General features: G+C 37.3%; 1 protein-coding gene across 7 annotated transcripts in view; it reads right to left on the bottom strand.

The window, feature by feature from the left end:
• Window positions 1-15,972, bottom strand: part of Csde1 (cold shock domain containing E1, RNA binding) — a 37,756-nt gene that overhangs the window by 2,390 nt on the left and 19,394 nt on the right. For 4 of the 7 annotated variants that reach the window (XM_006501398.2, NM_001161854.2, NM_001310693.1 and 1 more), the window contains 14 exons: window positions 15,755-15,864; window positions 14,555-14,652; window positions 12,559-12,640; window positions 12,112-12,240; window positions 11,866-11,991; window positions 10,956-11,168; window positions 8,872-9,012; window positions 8,619-8,783; window positions 6,069-6,176; window positions 5,324-5,499; window positions 4,645-4,757; window positions 2,866-2,985; window positions 964-1,142; window positions 285-448 (listed from right to left, as the gene is read on the bottom strand). In XM_006501398.2, the coding sequence (XP_006501461.1) occupies window positions 285-448; window positions 964-1,142; window positions 2,866-2,985; window positions 4,645-4,757; window positions 5,324-5,499; window positions 6,069-6,176; window positions 8,619-8,783; window positions 8,872-9,012; window positions 10,956-11,168; window positions 11,866-11,991; window positions 12,112-12,240; window positions 12,559-12,640; window positions 14,555-14,652; window positions 15,755-15,864 (1,924 nt within the window). Of the gene's footprint in view, window positions 1-284; window positions 449-963; window positions 1,143-2,865; window positions 2,986-4,644; window positions 4,758-5,323; window positions 5,500-6,068; window positions 6,177-8,618; window positions 8,784-8,871; window positions 9,013-10,955; window positions 11,169-11,865; window positions 11,992-12,111; window positions 12,241-12,558; window positions 12,641-14,554; window positions 14,653-15,263; window positions 15,357-15,754; window positions 15,865-15,972 lie in introns of all 7 variants that reach the window. The other 3 variants (XM_006501397.1, NM_144901.4, XM_017319550.2) reach the window with 1 other exon arrangement.

The following is a 15,972-nucleotide window of genomic DNA, read 5'->3' as shown; positions in this document are numbered from 1 at the left end:
TAGGACTCAAAGCCAGACAATAAATACCAGAGATAGAAAAATAGATATGGTGGCACATGGCAGCAAGCTGAAAGTAAGGTAAGTCACGGATATAAAACTGAGACCTATCTCAAACAAAGCAATGACTAGCAGAAAAAGACAAAATTAGATAGAGATAGAAGTGTAAAATAGTTCCTACTAAACCCAGCCAGAGGAGAGTGGCAAAGAAAGCACAGAATGCATGAATGAGTGAGGGATGAACTCAGAGCAGTTATTTCCAACCATAATAAACCATAGAAACTCACCAGACTCGCCAGACATTACAGGCACTGCACTTCCCAGTGCGCTGATTAAGGATCACTGAGAATTCCACCTCATCTCCTGCCTGTAGCTCAACGCCATCCTGAACTTCTTTCACATGGAAAAAGAGCTTCTTGCTATCTCCTACTTCATAGTTAATAAAGCCAAACTGGAAAAAGAGCACACACAAAACAAAATTTACAATGGAGAACACATACCACAGAAAGGAAGAGCAATTCACTTTGAAAGATAATGCTAACCCTAATTAGAAAGGACTTAGAAAACATGGCATTACTAATGATGAGCTAAATTCAGCTGGTGTATGATAGAATTCATCAGGAAAGTCATACCTCTGAAACAACTGCCATTCATTCTATTCTAAGCATGACTAAGACAATCCCCACCAAGTGACATTATTAATAATCACACTTATTTTCTCCTCACTAATGTTGTTACTTTATCCCTTGTCCCAAAGCAATAAAGTCTAAAAAACTGAGACATCCATGAAAGTTTAAATGCCAGTACTCAAGAGGGTGAATTCCAGATCAGCCAAAACAGCATAGAGAAACCATGTCTTAAAAATAAACAAGTAAGCAAGCAAGCAAGCAAGTAAATATTGGCTGATGACTTTCCCTGACCAAGTTCAGGACAGACTGCACATCCAGAGACATAGCACTTAATTACCTGATCTTTCACACACTCCACAGTAGCCCTACGAAGGGGTGTGATGTTGTAGGCCATAGTTTGTGCATTTTGGCCAAGTACACACAACTGGAACTTGACACTCTCCCCTTTCTGTAGGCAATCCCCTTTGTTGGCCATCCCAACTATGCCAAAAGGATACACTTCACCTTTCATATCCCCTGTAAGCAAAACAGTACAAAATCTAAATATACACACTAGAAATACATTTTGTTACCTTATTATTTTCTTTAAACTTAAAAGTTTTACCTTAAAGATTAACATGGAAACAAGCAACAAAACAAGGACAAATCCTAACACTAACTTCTAAAATGCATTATGAAACAACCAGCCAAAAACAAAACTAAACAAACAAAAATAAAAAAAACCCAGGTGGCAATCTAGCAAAACACAGGCAAACAGATACAGATAAAAGGATTTTTTTGTTGTTATGATTCAGACTCCTTAAGAGTTCAGGGCTATAAACCAGGCTCTCTTCTCATCTGCTCCACCGCCACTCTTCACTGTAACAGCAAAAAAGTGACCCAGAGACGAATGCAAGAGATAGGTAGTAAGCAATGCTCGTTGATTCACAATGCATTAACAAGCTTCAGAGGTGGAAATGCTTATAGTAAACTACCTCAGAATCAGAGGTAACTTTTTTTTTCCTTCAAATTTTCAGCTCCTAAAACATGCAGGGCCCAAATGTCTGAAATAATTTCAGCAGACTAACTTGTTAAGAGGTATAGTCATTTATTATACATCTCTATGATTCATAATTTTCATAGACTCCTCTGAGGCTAAAGATACTAGCATCTTTTTAAAGATGAAGAAACTGAACTAATATAACTTGTCTAAGGTTATACATCCAGTAAGAGGTGTTCAGACCTACTGAGTTCTAATTTTGTTCCCAAATAAAAAGATGTGCATGAAACAAAGTAGGGAAATGAGATGTGTGTCTAATCCAACAATGGCTTTCCTTACTTTGAAGTAACCCTACAGCAGTATTGAAGAAGCATAAGTGGATGGGGTGGGCGGGTGGTCAGTGGCTTCCAAAAGGAATGTCGAAGTACCATTTCAAAAATGGAAGGACCACTGATGGTAGAGGCCTACACACCCTTGTTTTGTCAGGTGTTTTGCTTATGAGAGCATACATGGCTCATAATGTTAATTCCTGTCTTGAGTGTTAGGAACCAAGAGAGAGTAACAGTGGGCTTCTATGTAAAACAGAATATCTAAGAAAATCATGTCATAAATCAAGGTTCTTTTCTTTCAACAAATGAACTGTTCTCCCCCCTACTTTACACTCTGACTTTCAGATGAGACAAGGCTTTTTTTTTATAAGACAAGTCATGTTATCTGAGTGGGATGTTTCAACTATTCTACCATTATTTAAACTGTTATCTTAATTATCTAGCATTCCCTACTATTTCTATCACATTTATATGATGCATACTTATCAAATAAAGTTTCTGGGTGGCAACTATTGGAAAAAAGATAAGCACCAAAACTATTGGTTGTTTGAAGATGGGGAGAATATTATTCAAGTAAATAAATGGAGAGAGCCAAGATCTGGAGGACCCCAAGGTACTAAGGAACAGCAAGCATACTTCAGGAAAGGAAGTATTCATAAAACTGAATAGTGACTAACATAAATGACCACTTGGATTTAACAAAAAGTATGATTATCATCACTCAACATTAAACATCGTCAGCATAGTAATCATTTGCTGCTCAGTTTCATCCCGGGTGACCTCATTTTCAAGGAGTCTATAGAACTAAAGCCTAAGCACAGGAGGAGCAGGGTCCCTCTGCTCCTAAGACACCTGAAGCACTGAAACGAGCCCATCACACATTAAAACCGTGCGAGGGCAGAGCAGACTCCAGGGTCAGGGCTGTGCTTACCCTCCTCCACAATCTCAATCATTCCTTGGTACTCAATCTGTGTTGGATCAACACCTCTCAGAGGGCGAATGACTTTACCAGAGTAGATGGTGGGATTAGCTTCCTCAGTAATGCCATTCACTACAAAACAAAAGCACACATAATTACCACTCAGCAATTTCAAACTCTAATAAGACAAAGTAAAAAATACAAACCCAATGTTCGCACAAGGTGAATGCTTTTTGTTCAGACTTTCCAAGAATTTCAATTTTTATTTCTAATTATATGTTTGTTATGCAATGACTCTGCAATGACTGCAGTATCTAAGATACTGTAAGAGGATATATCAGATCTCCTGGAGCTGGTTAACTGAGGACTGTGAGCTGCCTGAGGTAGGGGCTAGGAGTTTAGGTCCTTTGGAAGAACATTCATTCATAATTATGCAGCCTCTAACCAGCTAATAATCTCTTCATCCTATTTTTTCCTTTTTCCTCTTCTCCTTACACACACACACACACACACACCTTACTTTACAGCTCAGGGTGGTTTGAAACTCAAGATCCTCCCCAGATTTCTTAGTGTTGAGAGTACAGGTGTGCACAATGCTCAACTAGTTGGCTGCTCAATATTCTTAAAGTGAGAAAGGGAATCAGTTCTAAAGCTAGTTCTATTTCTTGAATGTAAAATAAATATTTGTATATAAGTAAAATTAAGTATAAATTTCTTGACCATAAATGTTTCTAAAATGCCATTAAAGGTGCTGGAGTTTGGTAAATAAATCAATTTATTTGGCATAACAAATATTCATATCTAAACACATCTTCTGAGACAGGTGTGTTGGCATATGGCCTCAATCGAAACACTCAGGAAGCAGAGGTAGGTGACCTCTGTGACTTCCAGACAGCCAGAGCTACACAGAAAATACCTGACCCAACAACAAATAGACATTTTTGTTTTCATTTGTATTTTGAATCCCACAAAAAAAAAAAATAAGCATAAAAGACCAGGACTTGTCTGGTTTCTTCACAACTGTATCTCTAGTGCATCAAAACCAGTTAGGTATTTGTAGAATAAAAATGGAAGGTCTTAGCTGACCTATCTCTAGGTCTCAATTTAGATGAAGAGAACTAAAGCTGAGTTGCAGGCTGTTTAAAAATAGGAGATGCCAAAGCTGCACTTGCTGGACCCTGAGCTCCACCCCCAAAACACAGAGGCCCATTCCCCGAAAAGCAGAAGCTCTGAAGTTAAAGTTGTCTTCACTTTTCACATTGTAGATCTATAGCTCTACCAGGAGAATGCCTATTTCTGTAACTCCATTAAGAATTATTTCTATGTAGAATGTATATTTCTCGGATTAAAAGAAAGCAGGACGGGCTTTAATTACTGGAGATGCATAATCCCTAACTCCACTGCACCCCAGATCAGATGCCAGCCAGGCACGACGGCACACACACACACTTGGAAGGCAGAACCAGTAATTTCTTCCAAGTTTGAGGTCAGCCTGATCAACACAGCCAGTTCCAAGAAAGCTAAGGTTTTATATAGTGACTCTTAATAAACTGCCACATCCTCCAAATTCAAAATGTTATCTCTGAAATGTTACTAAAATCATGCACAAACTGTCATGCCCAGAATTTGGTAGTGTCAAGAACATGAATAATTGACAAACAGTGAAGGTATATATACTGCTGCTCTGGGTACCTGAGAGCAAATGTTACAGAACATGTATGGCCTTATCCTTCTCCCGACCCTGTATCCTGCCGTCAAAGCATAGGATGAATAGGAGTCATGACTCATTACCTGAGTGGGCTTTGTTTACTTTCTCAGCACTGACTTTATTGCCTTTGCCTTTGGACAAGCTGTATTCAACCATGTCTCCCAGTTCCAGGCTATCAACATCACCAGAGAACTCACTAAAGGGAAAAGATAATAAAGTGACATTAAAATAAGCCACTATCACTAATATCAATAGTAGCATGGAGCCTTTTCTCCTTCCAACATCCATGGGAGGTCTGCATATATTAAGATACTGTTTTAAGGTACGGATTCATTAAATCCTTAAAACAACCCCCCCCCAATCAAGAACCTATAAACTGAGCTACCACTATTTCTAGCTTGAAGGTAAAGAAATCAAAAAGTTACAATCTGATGAAAGTAACATATTAAGTGGGAGAACCTAGATCAAAATTAAAATACTTAGTTTTGGTTCAATGAACCCGTATTTTTTACTATATGCTATAACTGTATTATCACACCAGTACCAATATGTATAATAAAAATATGTAAAGGCAGGTAAATGCATTTCTATGTTTATGGCAGATGCCTAACTCCTGTATGTAACTTGCCATAATTACAAATAGAAAAGCTGGGTCTCAAAAATTGTAATTACCAAAAAGTATCAACCTATATTAAATTCTTTGAAACGTTAATATAAAAGAATATAATAGGAATAGTTTGCTGCCCAAAAGGCATTCCTTACCTATAGTGGAAAAATATTTCCTTATCATGATTAGCTGTTTCTATAAATCCAAAATTATCTTTCAGAGTTGCCACATAACCCAAGAGACGTTTGGAGTTAGAATTACGACCTAAAAGTCTCACGCAAGTTGCAATCTGCTGTCCAGGCCTCTGTTTGTCACTAATACTAAATTCAACCTACAAAACGATGAGGATGATAGTTAGTATCATTGTCATTTCCACAAGCTCTGTACCTTTAAGAAGCTGACCCAAAACATCCCCCAGACCAAGCTTTTCACTCCAGATCTATTTTGTAATTACTCTGACAGAAAAATTTACAGAAAGCACTTGCTGTCTCAATTCATAAATGATTTAAGTTTTGCCTGTCAATGTACACTTTGTAGTTTTAATTTCTATAGAGAGGCTGTCTAAAAAGTAGGCAATGTAAATTTTTGGTGTAATTTTATACTGGTTTTATTTTAGTGAGTACTTTTAGCTTACTTGTCTGACTGTATCTAGTGGTTGTGGCACTTACCTACTAACTGCTAGAATTACAAGTATGCCACACACTCATCTCTAAAAAGAACTCAAACCTAAAAACCTATCATTCAGTATGTTTCATAAGCTACAAGACCCTGTTTTATTATGTATTTCATCTTTCCAGTGAAAAAATGCTGCAGCCAAACTTAGCAAAATTTAAACCATCCTCTAGCAAATATAATCAAGACAACCTTTAACCTTTCTTCAAGTAAGTAAAACCATCTTGCCTTATCTCCTATTTGAGGAGAAGTAGATCCTTCCACATCCTTGGCTTGAAAAGCAATCGTCAGTTTCACCCCACAGTCGTCATAAGCTATAATGCCATCTTCTGCCTCCTAAAGAAAATATAAAACACAATTAAATATCCTCAAGAACACTAACAAATGATAACAGAAAAAGGGAAGGAAGATATATAATTACAGTAACTTAGGAATCCTTAACACAAAGAATTGGCAGAGCCACAGAAATTTATTCCAGGACCCTCTAAACAACACAAGACAAAATGCATGAATAAAAGGTATGCTTGCCTTCACTCAGAGTTGCCTCAATCTACTATCACTGAGCCTTTCAGTTTTATCAGAAAATTAAGCTGAGAATGACATTTCTAGCCAAGAGAAAATTTTGTGGAGCATGAAGCTTAGTTTTCTCATGAAGAAAACTCTTTAATATTCTTAAAGTAGCAGCTGAAAATATCCTCTTTACTGTCCCAGAGCACTTCAGTGTTTTTAGTCACTATTATCAATGTGTGAGAAATTAACTTGGTTTAAAAACTAGCACAAATCGGGCTGGGGCTGTAGCCCACTGACAGAGCCCTTGTCTACCAAGTCCAAAGCTCTGGGTTCAATCCCCAATTAAAAAGAGAAAGAAATACTAGCACAAATCAAAGCACTAGAAACATTACAATACACCAGTATTTCTACAATAATGATGAAAACTTTGTACACACATTTCACATACAACCTGATAGTAAGTGATGTCACTGTACCAGTAACCACATACACTACATTTTTATGGTTCAACATCATTTCTATGGGGATAATGTCCACATCATCAATCTGTCTTCTTCCCTTACACCTCACTGCGATTACATAATCAAAACTAGGTTACTTGTCTTAATTAAAATTCTTTATAATTACTTATACACTAATTTACTAAACTTAAGTAATTTACCAGATAGGCAATTTGTATTAGTGAAACCATCTCCCTAGTTACTTAGAAGTTTGTACAAAACCACAAGTGCCCCTTGGTAGTAATTTTTTTTTGAGACTTCTTTTTTGTTTTGTTTTGTTTTATGGTAATTTTAAAAGATTTGTTTTACAGTAAGTCTCTCATGCACCTTAAAATTGTCTACTCTGTTTAGAGTTACAATGATAAAATTTTGTTCCTTAAGTCCATAACTGATGCCATTACCCAACTGAAAATGTTGAAGTATTGCACAAAAAGTTCATTATTGAATTTAGAGAGCAATCATCGATGCTCTTCTCCCTCAATCAAAACCAAAGTCCACCTTCTTCAAACCGGTTACTTGCTGTTTTCTAAAGTAATCTTCCCTGCCTTCTTTCCCTCGTGTTGACCTCTATTCTGTCAGAAATGCCCTTTCTATTGCTACATATTAAATGCCAACACCTTAAGAGTACCATTCCAAGACCTTCCCAGTTATTTACTTTGCCAGAGCATCTTCTCAAACTTGTTTTATGTGTTTGGGAGGAGGAAGGTTACATGGCCTTTAATCTAGGCCTTTATGGCAAATATAGCTTAGTAACAACCCCAATGCCTTTGGTACTACAGAAAACTTGCTATCTTATAATAATCATTCTGTACAAGTCCCATAATGTATTATTTATGAGCGCACAACTTAAGACTTTTGCATAGGCAACAGACTTTTTTAGTAAACGGAAGTACAAATATGTGAATGCAATGCATCAAATTTGGAAAGCTTTAACCTCTTTATGGATAAGAGCTTTTGATAAGTGGTTCTCAAATGAGGAAGAAGCAAGGATACTGGCTAAAACATCCATCCCCCTTGCAAAAAGTCAAAGATGATGAAGCTAAGAAATGTTATTATTACATACAAATATTTTAAAATAAAAACAAAGCTTGTCCGAATACTCTAACTTGTTGAGAATGACTGAACTCCTGATCTTCCTTTGTGCACCTTACAAGTGCTAGAATCACAGTCCACTATCATCATGGCTGGTTGTAGTGGCTATTCCTGGTTGTCAACTTGACTATATCTGGAATGAACTACAATCCAGAATTGGAAGGCTCACCAGTGACCCTAATCTGGAGGCTGGGAGATACAAGTTTCTGACCTGGATCTTGAGGCCTAGTGGCTATGGACCCCAGATTAAGACAGGGAGATCTCCGAGTTCAAGGTCATCTTCGATTAAAGGTGTGGTAGCACACACCTTTAATCTGGGCTACACCTTCTGCTGGAGACTATTATAAGGACATTGGAAGAAGGAAGGCGAGTGGTCTCAAGAGTGTGCGCGAGTCTCTCCACCCCCCCCTCCTTCGAGTGCTTGCCGTGTGGGACTGAGCATTCACAGCTGCTACTGACCATTGTTGGGAGTTGCATTGTAGACTGTGAGGCATCAATAAATTCCTTTACTATATAGAGATTACCCATAAGTTCTGTGACTCTAGAGAACCCTGACTAATACACTGCTGTATACAGAATTTTTAAAAAGGAGACGATACTTCACTATATGAGCTACAATGCAATCTGGAGGCAAAGATAAAAGACATACAAACCATCTGGATCACCTAACACTTGCCTTGTCTTTGCCTTTATTTGGGCTTGTAGTTTTAGGATTGGAAAAAGTGGCTTCTTTTTCTACGGTGCCCAGAAAACGATGATCTGAATGGGAATGGAATGAAACCGTGCCCTTGGGAAGTTTTTTAATCCTAATAGCATGATTTCTTTGGGCAGAGAGCATATCCTACAAATTAAACAAAATCAACAAAATTAAAATTACAAAGGAGACAGCAGAATACCAACCCTTAACACTTTCCCCAACAGCTACTCACAGGAACCACAGTAAACTCTACTTCATCTGCAATGTGGAGCTGGTTCCCATCTAGAATCTCACTGAAGTGGAAGAACATACGAGCATCACGATCCACACACTTGATGAAACCAAAACCATCTCTCATGGCAGCAATCACACCCTGAATAAAAACACAAATTAACATTTTTAACTGGTTATATAGGTTTTTCTGTTTTGTTTTTGTTTTTTAAAAAAAAGAACAACATCAAAGCCGGGCGGTGGTGGCGCACACCTTTAGTCCCAGCACGCGGGAGGCAGAGGCAGGCGAATTTCTAAGTTCCAGGACAGCCAAGGCTACACAGAGAAACCATGTCTCGAAAAAAAGAATTTCCAGGTCCCACTCCTTGGAAAATATATATTATAAAAATAAAGCCTTATGAATTGAACCACAAATACATAAACTAAATGACAACGTAAGAATTTCAAAAATTGGGCTGGTGAGATGGCTCAGTGGGTAAGAGCACCCGACTACTCTTCCAAAGGTCTGAAGTTCAAATCCCAGCAACCACATGGTGACTCACAATCATCTGTAATGAGATCTGACTCCCTCTTCTGGAGTGTCTGAAGACAGCTCAGTGTACTTATATACAATAAAAATAAATAAATCTTAAAAAAAAAAAAAAAAAAAAGAATTTCAAAAATTTACTGATATACTTCATAAATAAATCATAAAAGCAATATTTTACTGCTTTTGTGACTTTAGTCACATAAAAAAAGCAAAGTGCACTCTACTGTCTCTTCTTCTTCCTTGTTTTCTTTTATCCTATGAAAATGTAGGTTTGTGAGATCACTGTATTCCCAGTACTCAGAAGCACTCATGGATTTTTATCCAATGAGATTCACATTGCATATTTACTGCAGAGATGGATACTACTAGCTTTGAATATGACCTGAGTATTTTTAAATTTAATCATTGTCAAACTTCTGATGGTAACCAAAATATATACTTTATACCATAAAGAGAGAAAAGAGACTCTGCTTGGGAAGAGGGTCTTTTTGTTGTGTTGTTTTGTTTCTGCAGAGGACTCAGGAGTGATCCCAGGCATTCACATCTAACTATGATGAACTCTAGTTCCAGGGAATCTGATGTCCAATTTTGGCCGCTGTGGGTACCAGGTACACACATGAAAGTAAAATTTTCATACACATAAAACAAATGAATAACAAGAGGAGGAGGACCAGGAATATGGTAGCGCACACCTTTAATACCAGCATTCAAGAGGCAGAAGCAAATTTTTTGAGTTTAAGGCCAACCTGGCCTAAGAGTTCCAGGGGAACCGTGTCTCAAAAAACAACTTATAAAAATATACCTGTTAGAGGCAGGTGGATTTCTGAGTTCGAGGCCAGCCTGGTCTACAGAGTGAGTCCCAGGTCAGCCAGGGCTATACAGGGAAACCCTGTCTCAAAAAAACCAAAAAAATAAAAGGTACCTGTTTTTATTGCCAACACTGAGACATGCTACAGATAGTATGATTCCAAACAACACTAAATACAAACTATACCTGAGAAAAGTCAGTCTACAAAATGTTTATAAGACATACCTGAGTAGCAAATCAGGTACATACTATTCAGACATATACTCACTTTAAAAAAAGCAAACTATTACCATAAAAGCGGTGAAATCAATTTAGTGCTGTTTAACTTACTGTTTACTAAACATCACAGAGGAAATCTTAAGAAAATATATTTCCTGATGTCTTATTCACATTTCATTAGCAATCCCCTTATCTGGTTTTCTAATTTAAAATTAATTTATATGTCTTTCCAAGATAGCTAAGAGAACTAAGCCCAAACTAATTCAAATATGTAGGATTCTTAGCTACTTAATAAAGTGACTTCCCAACAGGCATTAGCTTACAAGAAATATCCTCTAACAACTTGCCTCTGTGTGTTCTTCTTGGCCTCTCCATCAGTGCAGACTAGGACACAGGCTACCAGGCTTGGGAACAGACACCTTTATTCACTAGTCATCAGCCTAAGAAGTTCCCAGCCAACAGTGTAAATCAGAGTCCATCACTGAACCCTAAATGTCAGATAAAATTCCAGCAATGCTTAAACACTTACCATCTCTCTGGCTTCATTAGTGAACTGAAATGTATTTGATAGAACCTCTATGTTGGTTGCTCGTTCCAATTTGTCACGTCGGTCTGTTGAAATATTAAACCTAACATGGTCACCTTCCAGCAGGGTCACTTTGGATTTTGTGTCTTTGTCTCCAAAGGGAAGTTCTTTAGGAATCACAAAGTCAACTTTGATTCGTCCTGGCAATGGGTCATTCTGATGAGAAGGAAAAACGATTTTAGCTGGAGATTTCTCATCCTTTTAGCTCTAAGTCAAACAAGAAGAACACACAGTAAATAGCTTATTTATAATATAGTAGTAGCCTGAAGGGGAAAAAAGTGCTGACAATATAAGCCCAATATAAAAGCTTCATCATCTAAGGTCCCATGACAACCATAAATCAAGCACTGTTGTTAACACTGCACTGTGATATCAAGAACTGCTAAGGAAAAACATTTCAGCCCTTTGGATCTCACATTTATCCAGCAATGATGCCTTTCACCTTACTTCCCACCAGTTAACAAATGGTAAGACGGGGGAACAGAGAAGTAGCACATGCAGTCCAATTCAGTAGGACCTTCCCCAGTTCAGGTAACAGTTTCTTTTAATCTTAATCACTCAGTGAAAATCAAATAAGCAAAAACATACCCATCAACCTACCGTTCATTAGTGTCTCTTTTCTTTCTGCAGTACTGGGGGCCTTTTGCATGCTAGGTCAGCCCTCTGCCACTGAACCACACCATCAGCATCTATTTTGTTTTTTGTTTTTTTTTTTTTTTTAATTAAAATACCTATTAAAAGATACACCCCACTACACACAACTACATCAATCAAACAGACTCCACCTTTAGTGTATCATCATAATATTGTACTGATTGGTCAGAAGAAGACATTGCTGATAAAGACAATTTACCTGGTTTTTACTGGGTACTTTTGGGATAACTTTGGTTACAGTTCCTTCAAAATGTTCAATGCTGATATCTTCAAAAATGACTGTTCCTTGAGGCAATAGTCTGACATCTGTTGCAACTTCTTTACCCTAAATCAAGAGGTTGAAGTGGGCAGGGGTCACATAATTTTAAGCGTTTCTTAAATATATAATCCACTACTAATCTTTAAAAAGGGCAATAATTTAGAGTTAGTGAATGACCCATCTTACATTTCTGTCCTTGATTGTGAATTCCACGTCATCTCCAGGCTGTAGGGTTTCTAGGTCACCTTTAAATTCACTATAGTGAAAGAATATCTCTTTTACAACATCACCTCTTTCGATAAAGCCAAACGCCTCCTAAAGCAAAAAGCCCCCAAATACAAAATCATTAATTACCAATCAATATACAAATGTATGATTACAACTTAAAAAAAAATCAGTAAGCTTTATCTTAAAATTATACTATAGGCCAAAGAGTACAACTCTGTAAAGTCTACCTTACCAAGACTTGACCTAAAGACTCGCAATCAAGAAGCTCTATGAACTTAGTTAACAAGGAAATAGTCTTAAAGCAGAGGCAGGAGAAGCAAGTGGTTTGGGTTTGTAGTACAAAGCTTAAAAGCAGTTAAAAAACCAAACAGCAAACCTAAACATTTCAAGTTTATTAACTATTACCTTCATGGCACAAACTACTCCTTGACAGCGAGCCTGCTTCTTTTTCAACAGCATAATATTACGAGCACTTACAGCACCAGTGCTAGAGAAGAAATGAAAAATGAAGGTTAAATCCTCTGGGTTGTTAGAAACTATTGAGTCTATAATCACAAAGTAGTTTCCTAGGTCTTAAAAATTCTCTCATTATTAAGAACAAATGTAAGGTTTATGATACCCAATCTTCTCTGGATAAAAACTTTGTTCAAACTCCCCATCTTTCAGACTTAAAATTCATACATGGATTTTTTTTTTCTTCTTCATAAATTCCTGACTTTACCAAAGTAGATACCTTCTAAAGAAGGTGGAGAACACTGGTTTCACAGCAGGGTGAGTATTACACTTTATAAACTAAGGAACTGATGATAACAATAAAAAATCTGTTATTGGGAAGTACTAAACTTAGTACCTATCCTCTTAATTTATCTTATTATTTTATTTTTTTGAGGCAGGGTTTCTCTGTGCAACTATGGCTTGTCCTGAACTCAACTCTGTAGACCAGGCTGGCCTCAAACTCAAGAGAGATCCATCTGCCTCTACTGCCTGAGTGCTAGGATTAAAGGTGTTCACCAGACTAGACTGTCCTCCTTATTCCTGCCCTCTAAGAGACAGGAGACTTTGCCATGCTTTCAACTCAAGTTTATTTCAAGCACAGTGTAAACTATGTAAGATACAAAATTATTGCTGGGCTCAACATGTTTAGAGAAGAGTAGCTATCAAAAATTCAGACAGACAAATGAGGTACTGCTTTTTTGAGGACTAAGTGTAAGTGTTGAAGAAACTGCTCAGTAGTCAAGAGTGGTTGCTGTTCTTGTAGAGAACATGGGATCAATACCTAGCACCCATGGTGGGTGTAGTCAACAGCCATCTGTAAACTCCAGTTCAAGAGGATATGATGCCCTCTCTTGGCTTCCTAAGGCACTGTACAAACAAGGTTCACATGTGCACAAACTCACTCTCTGTGTATGTATGTTATATGGATAGGTTGTCCATGTCTTTAATCTCAGCATTCAGGAAGCTGAGGCAAGAATCACTCTGAGTTGGAGGCCAGTCTGGTCTACATAGTAACCATTAAATAAGAATATACTAGGTAAAAAAATTATTTAGTACAAATCTTTGGCAAAGGTGAAATAGAGTGGCTACCTTCTGAAACTTACATTATCTATTCCTTGGTTTTCTACTTCATATTCAATTAAAACCCTTGGTCTAAAATATATAAACCCATAACCCAATTTCATTTTCCAGTATTCCAACAACTTTGATTCCTATCTTGGCTGATCCATATAAACCCTTTATTTTCTATAGTACTGCATCACACTCCTGGTCTAGAGCATCCCTATTGTTCAAGAGCCTGCTATCTTTAGCACTTACACAACTCTAACCTTACTCCAAGTTTTGCAAGAATTGTATAATAAAGCTCATCTCATGTTCCTGCAGCCCAATCAACAAAGCTAACTCAAACTTCTAGCCATTTTCTCCAAAATGTCTGATAGTTCTCTGACCATACTACTCATTTCTTATCTGACTTTTCACTGTTCTTTCAAAATTAATCTTACATATTTGTCCCTAATAAAGATCTTCACTGAATAGGCAGTTCCCTGAAAATGACAATGTTTTAGTCACCTTTAGACTCTGATACCTGCCTATAGAATAGTCACAGACCTTTAAGGTCTCAAGCTGCTGGACAAAATCTTCAAGGGTCATAAAAAGTATCCAGATTTGTCAGTTAGGTGTTTAAATAATTTCAGATTTTTCCTCCCACCCCAACTTTCCTTCTTTTTGGTATTTGAAACAGGACCCAGTGTACACAACCTGGTCTATAACTCCTGATGATACTGTCTCTACCTCTCAAGTATTAGGACTATCAGGACAGAACACCACACCTGGCTCTCACTTCAAATTTTTTTAATGTAACCAAAAAAGAATCATTTAGGTTAGGAAAATACTGAAGAGAACTTACTGTTTATTGTTATCAATTACAAAGTTAATTTTATCTCCAGTTTCCAGCTGAACATTCCCTTCCACATCTTCAGAGGTGTAAGTCAGATAAAATACTTCCTGTGAATTAACCAGCTATTATTATTATCTCAACAGGATGCACATTCACTGTACAATGTCACTTACTCAAATACTTCTTATACTGGCATTTTAAAGCCACAGTTCTTAGTTATATGCAGTATAACAAGTAAGTTGTCTTATTCATAATCACACTTCCCCTCCATGGTGCTGATGACTTCTTTGAGTCCACAGCTGAGCAGCAATCCAAGTTCAAAAAGCTTACACACGTGGAAGCATTTGCCCAGAGACTGTAGTTACATTTCAAAAAGACAATCTTTACAAAAGGCATTCCAAATAAAAAAACTGGAGTTAGTGCTTAAAAGGAACCAGAAATAAATCCCCTTCCCCACAACCCACCAAAAAGTGATTTAAAGGAGCATTTTACCTTAATGTTCTAACTAAGGTCACACTTGGGCAAGCTAACACACTTGGAAGTCCTATGGATTTTTTTCTTTAAAAATAATTTTATTATGCTGCACTTGAAGCCTCATAAAACCAAATTTAAAAGTGATTTTAGCAACTAGCTTACGTTTTCTACTTTGAATTTTAAAGTACGCTTATAGATCACATGATGGATCAGGCAAAGGTTTAAGAAAAATACACAAGTTTACCCCATTACGTTCGTAGCATACACTCCCTGTTGGACTCTGACCCGGGGCAGCTGGAGATTTACTCTCTAAGTTGTGAGGAACAGCGCACACAACCTACCAGTCAAAAAAAAAAAAATTTCCATTGCTAATCATTTCAGGAGCAGCACTGTGCAATATAAACTGAGTTCTAATATCCTCTATACTATATACAGGGATGCATTTTAATATGATCCACAAGAGGATGTCATGCTGCCAAGTTTCAAACTTACAGTATGCAAATTGACTGTAAGTAAAGACTCAGGGTTATATGTAAAACCCAAACTGAGTCTTGACCATGTTTTTAGTTCAGGTCAAGAAATGCCAGTGCTTCTGATCTAATCTTAAAAGTTATCTTTATATACTAGAGCTCTCTTCGTGCAAACTGAGGAGGCAAGGGACAATCTTCCTTTTCTAATGTGAAAAATATGCAAATATGGGGCCCTAAGGAAATACAAAGTATCAAAGTCACTAACTTGTCCGTTCATTCGTTCTTCAGGATGTATTTCTGGTTTTATCTTCACCAATTTAATAGCAATAGGTTTCCCAGTCCTCCGGTCAGATGATACTTCAAATTCAACATCATCTAAAATAAAGAATGTGTCATGTTTGTTGGACTAATGCTTGAAAAACAGCATCTTGCATCTGACCTCTAAGGTGTGTAATATCTGAGTTGCCTTAAACCAGTGGTTCT

The sequence above is a fragment of the Mus musculus genome, chromosome 3, assembly GCF_000001635.26.
Source record: "Mus musculus strain C57BL/6J chromosome 3, GRCm38.p6 C57BL/6J".
Taxonomy (NCBI): Eukaryota; Metazoa; Chordata; class Mammalia; order Rodentia; family Muridae; genus Mus; species Mus musculus.
This window is presented reverse-complemented; position numbering and strand designations above follow the sequence as displayed.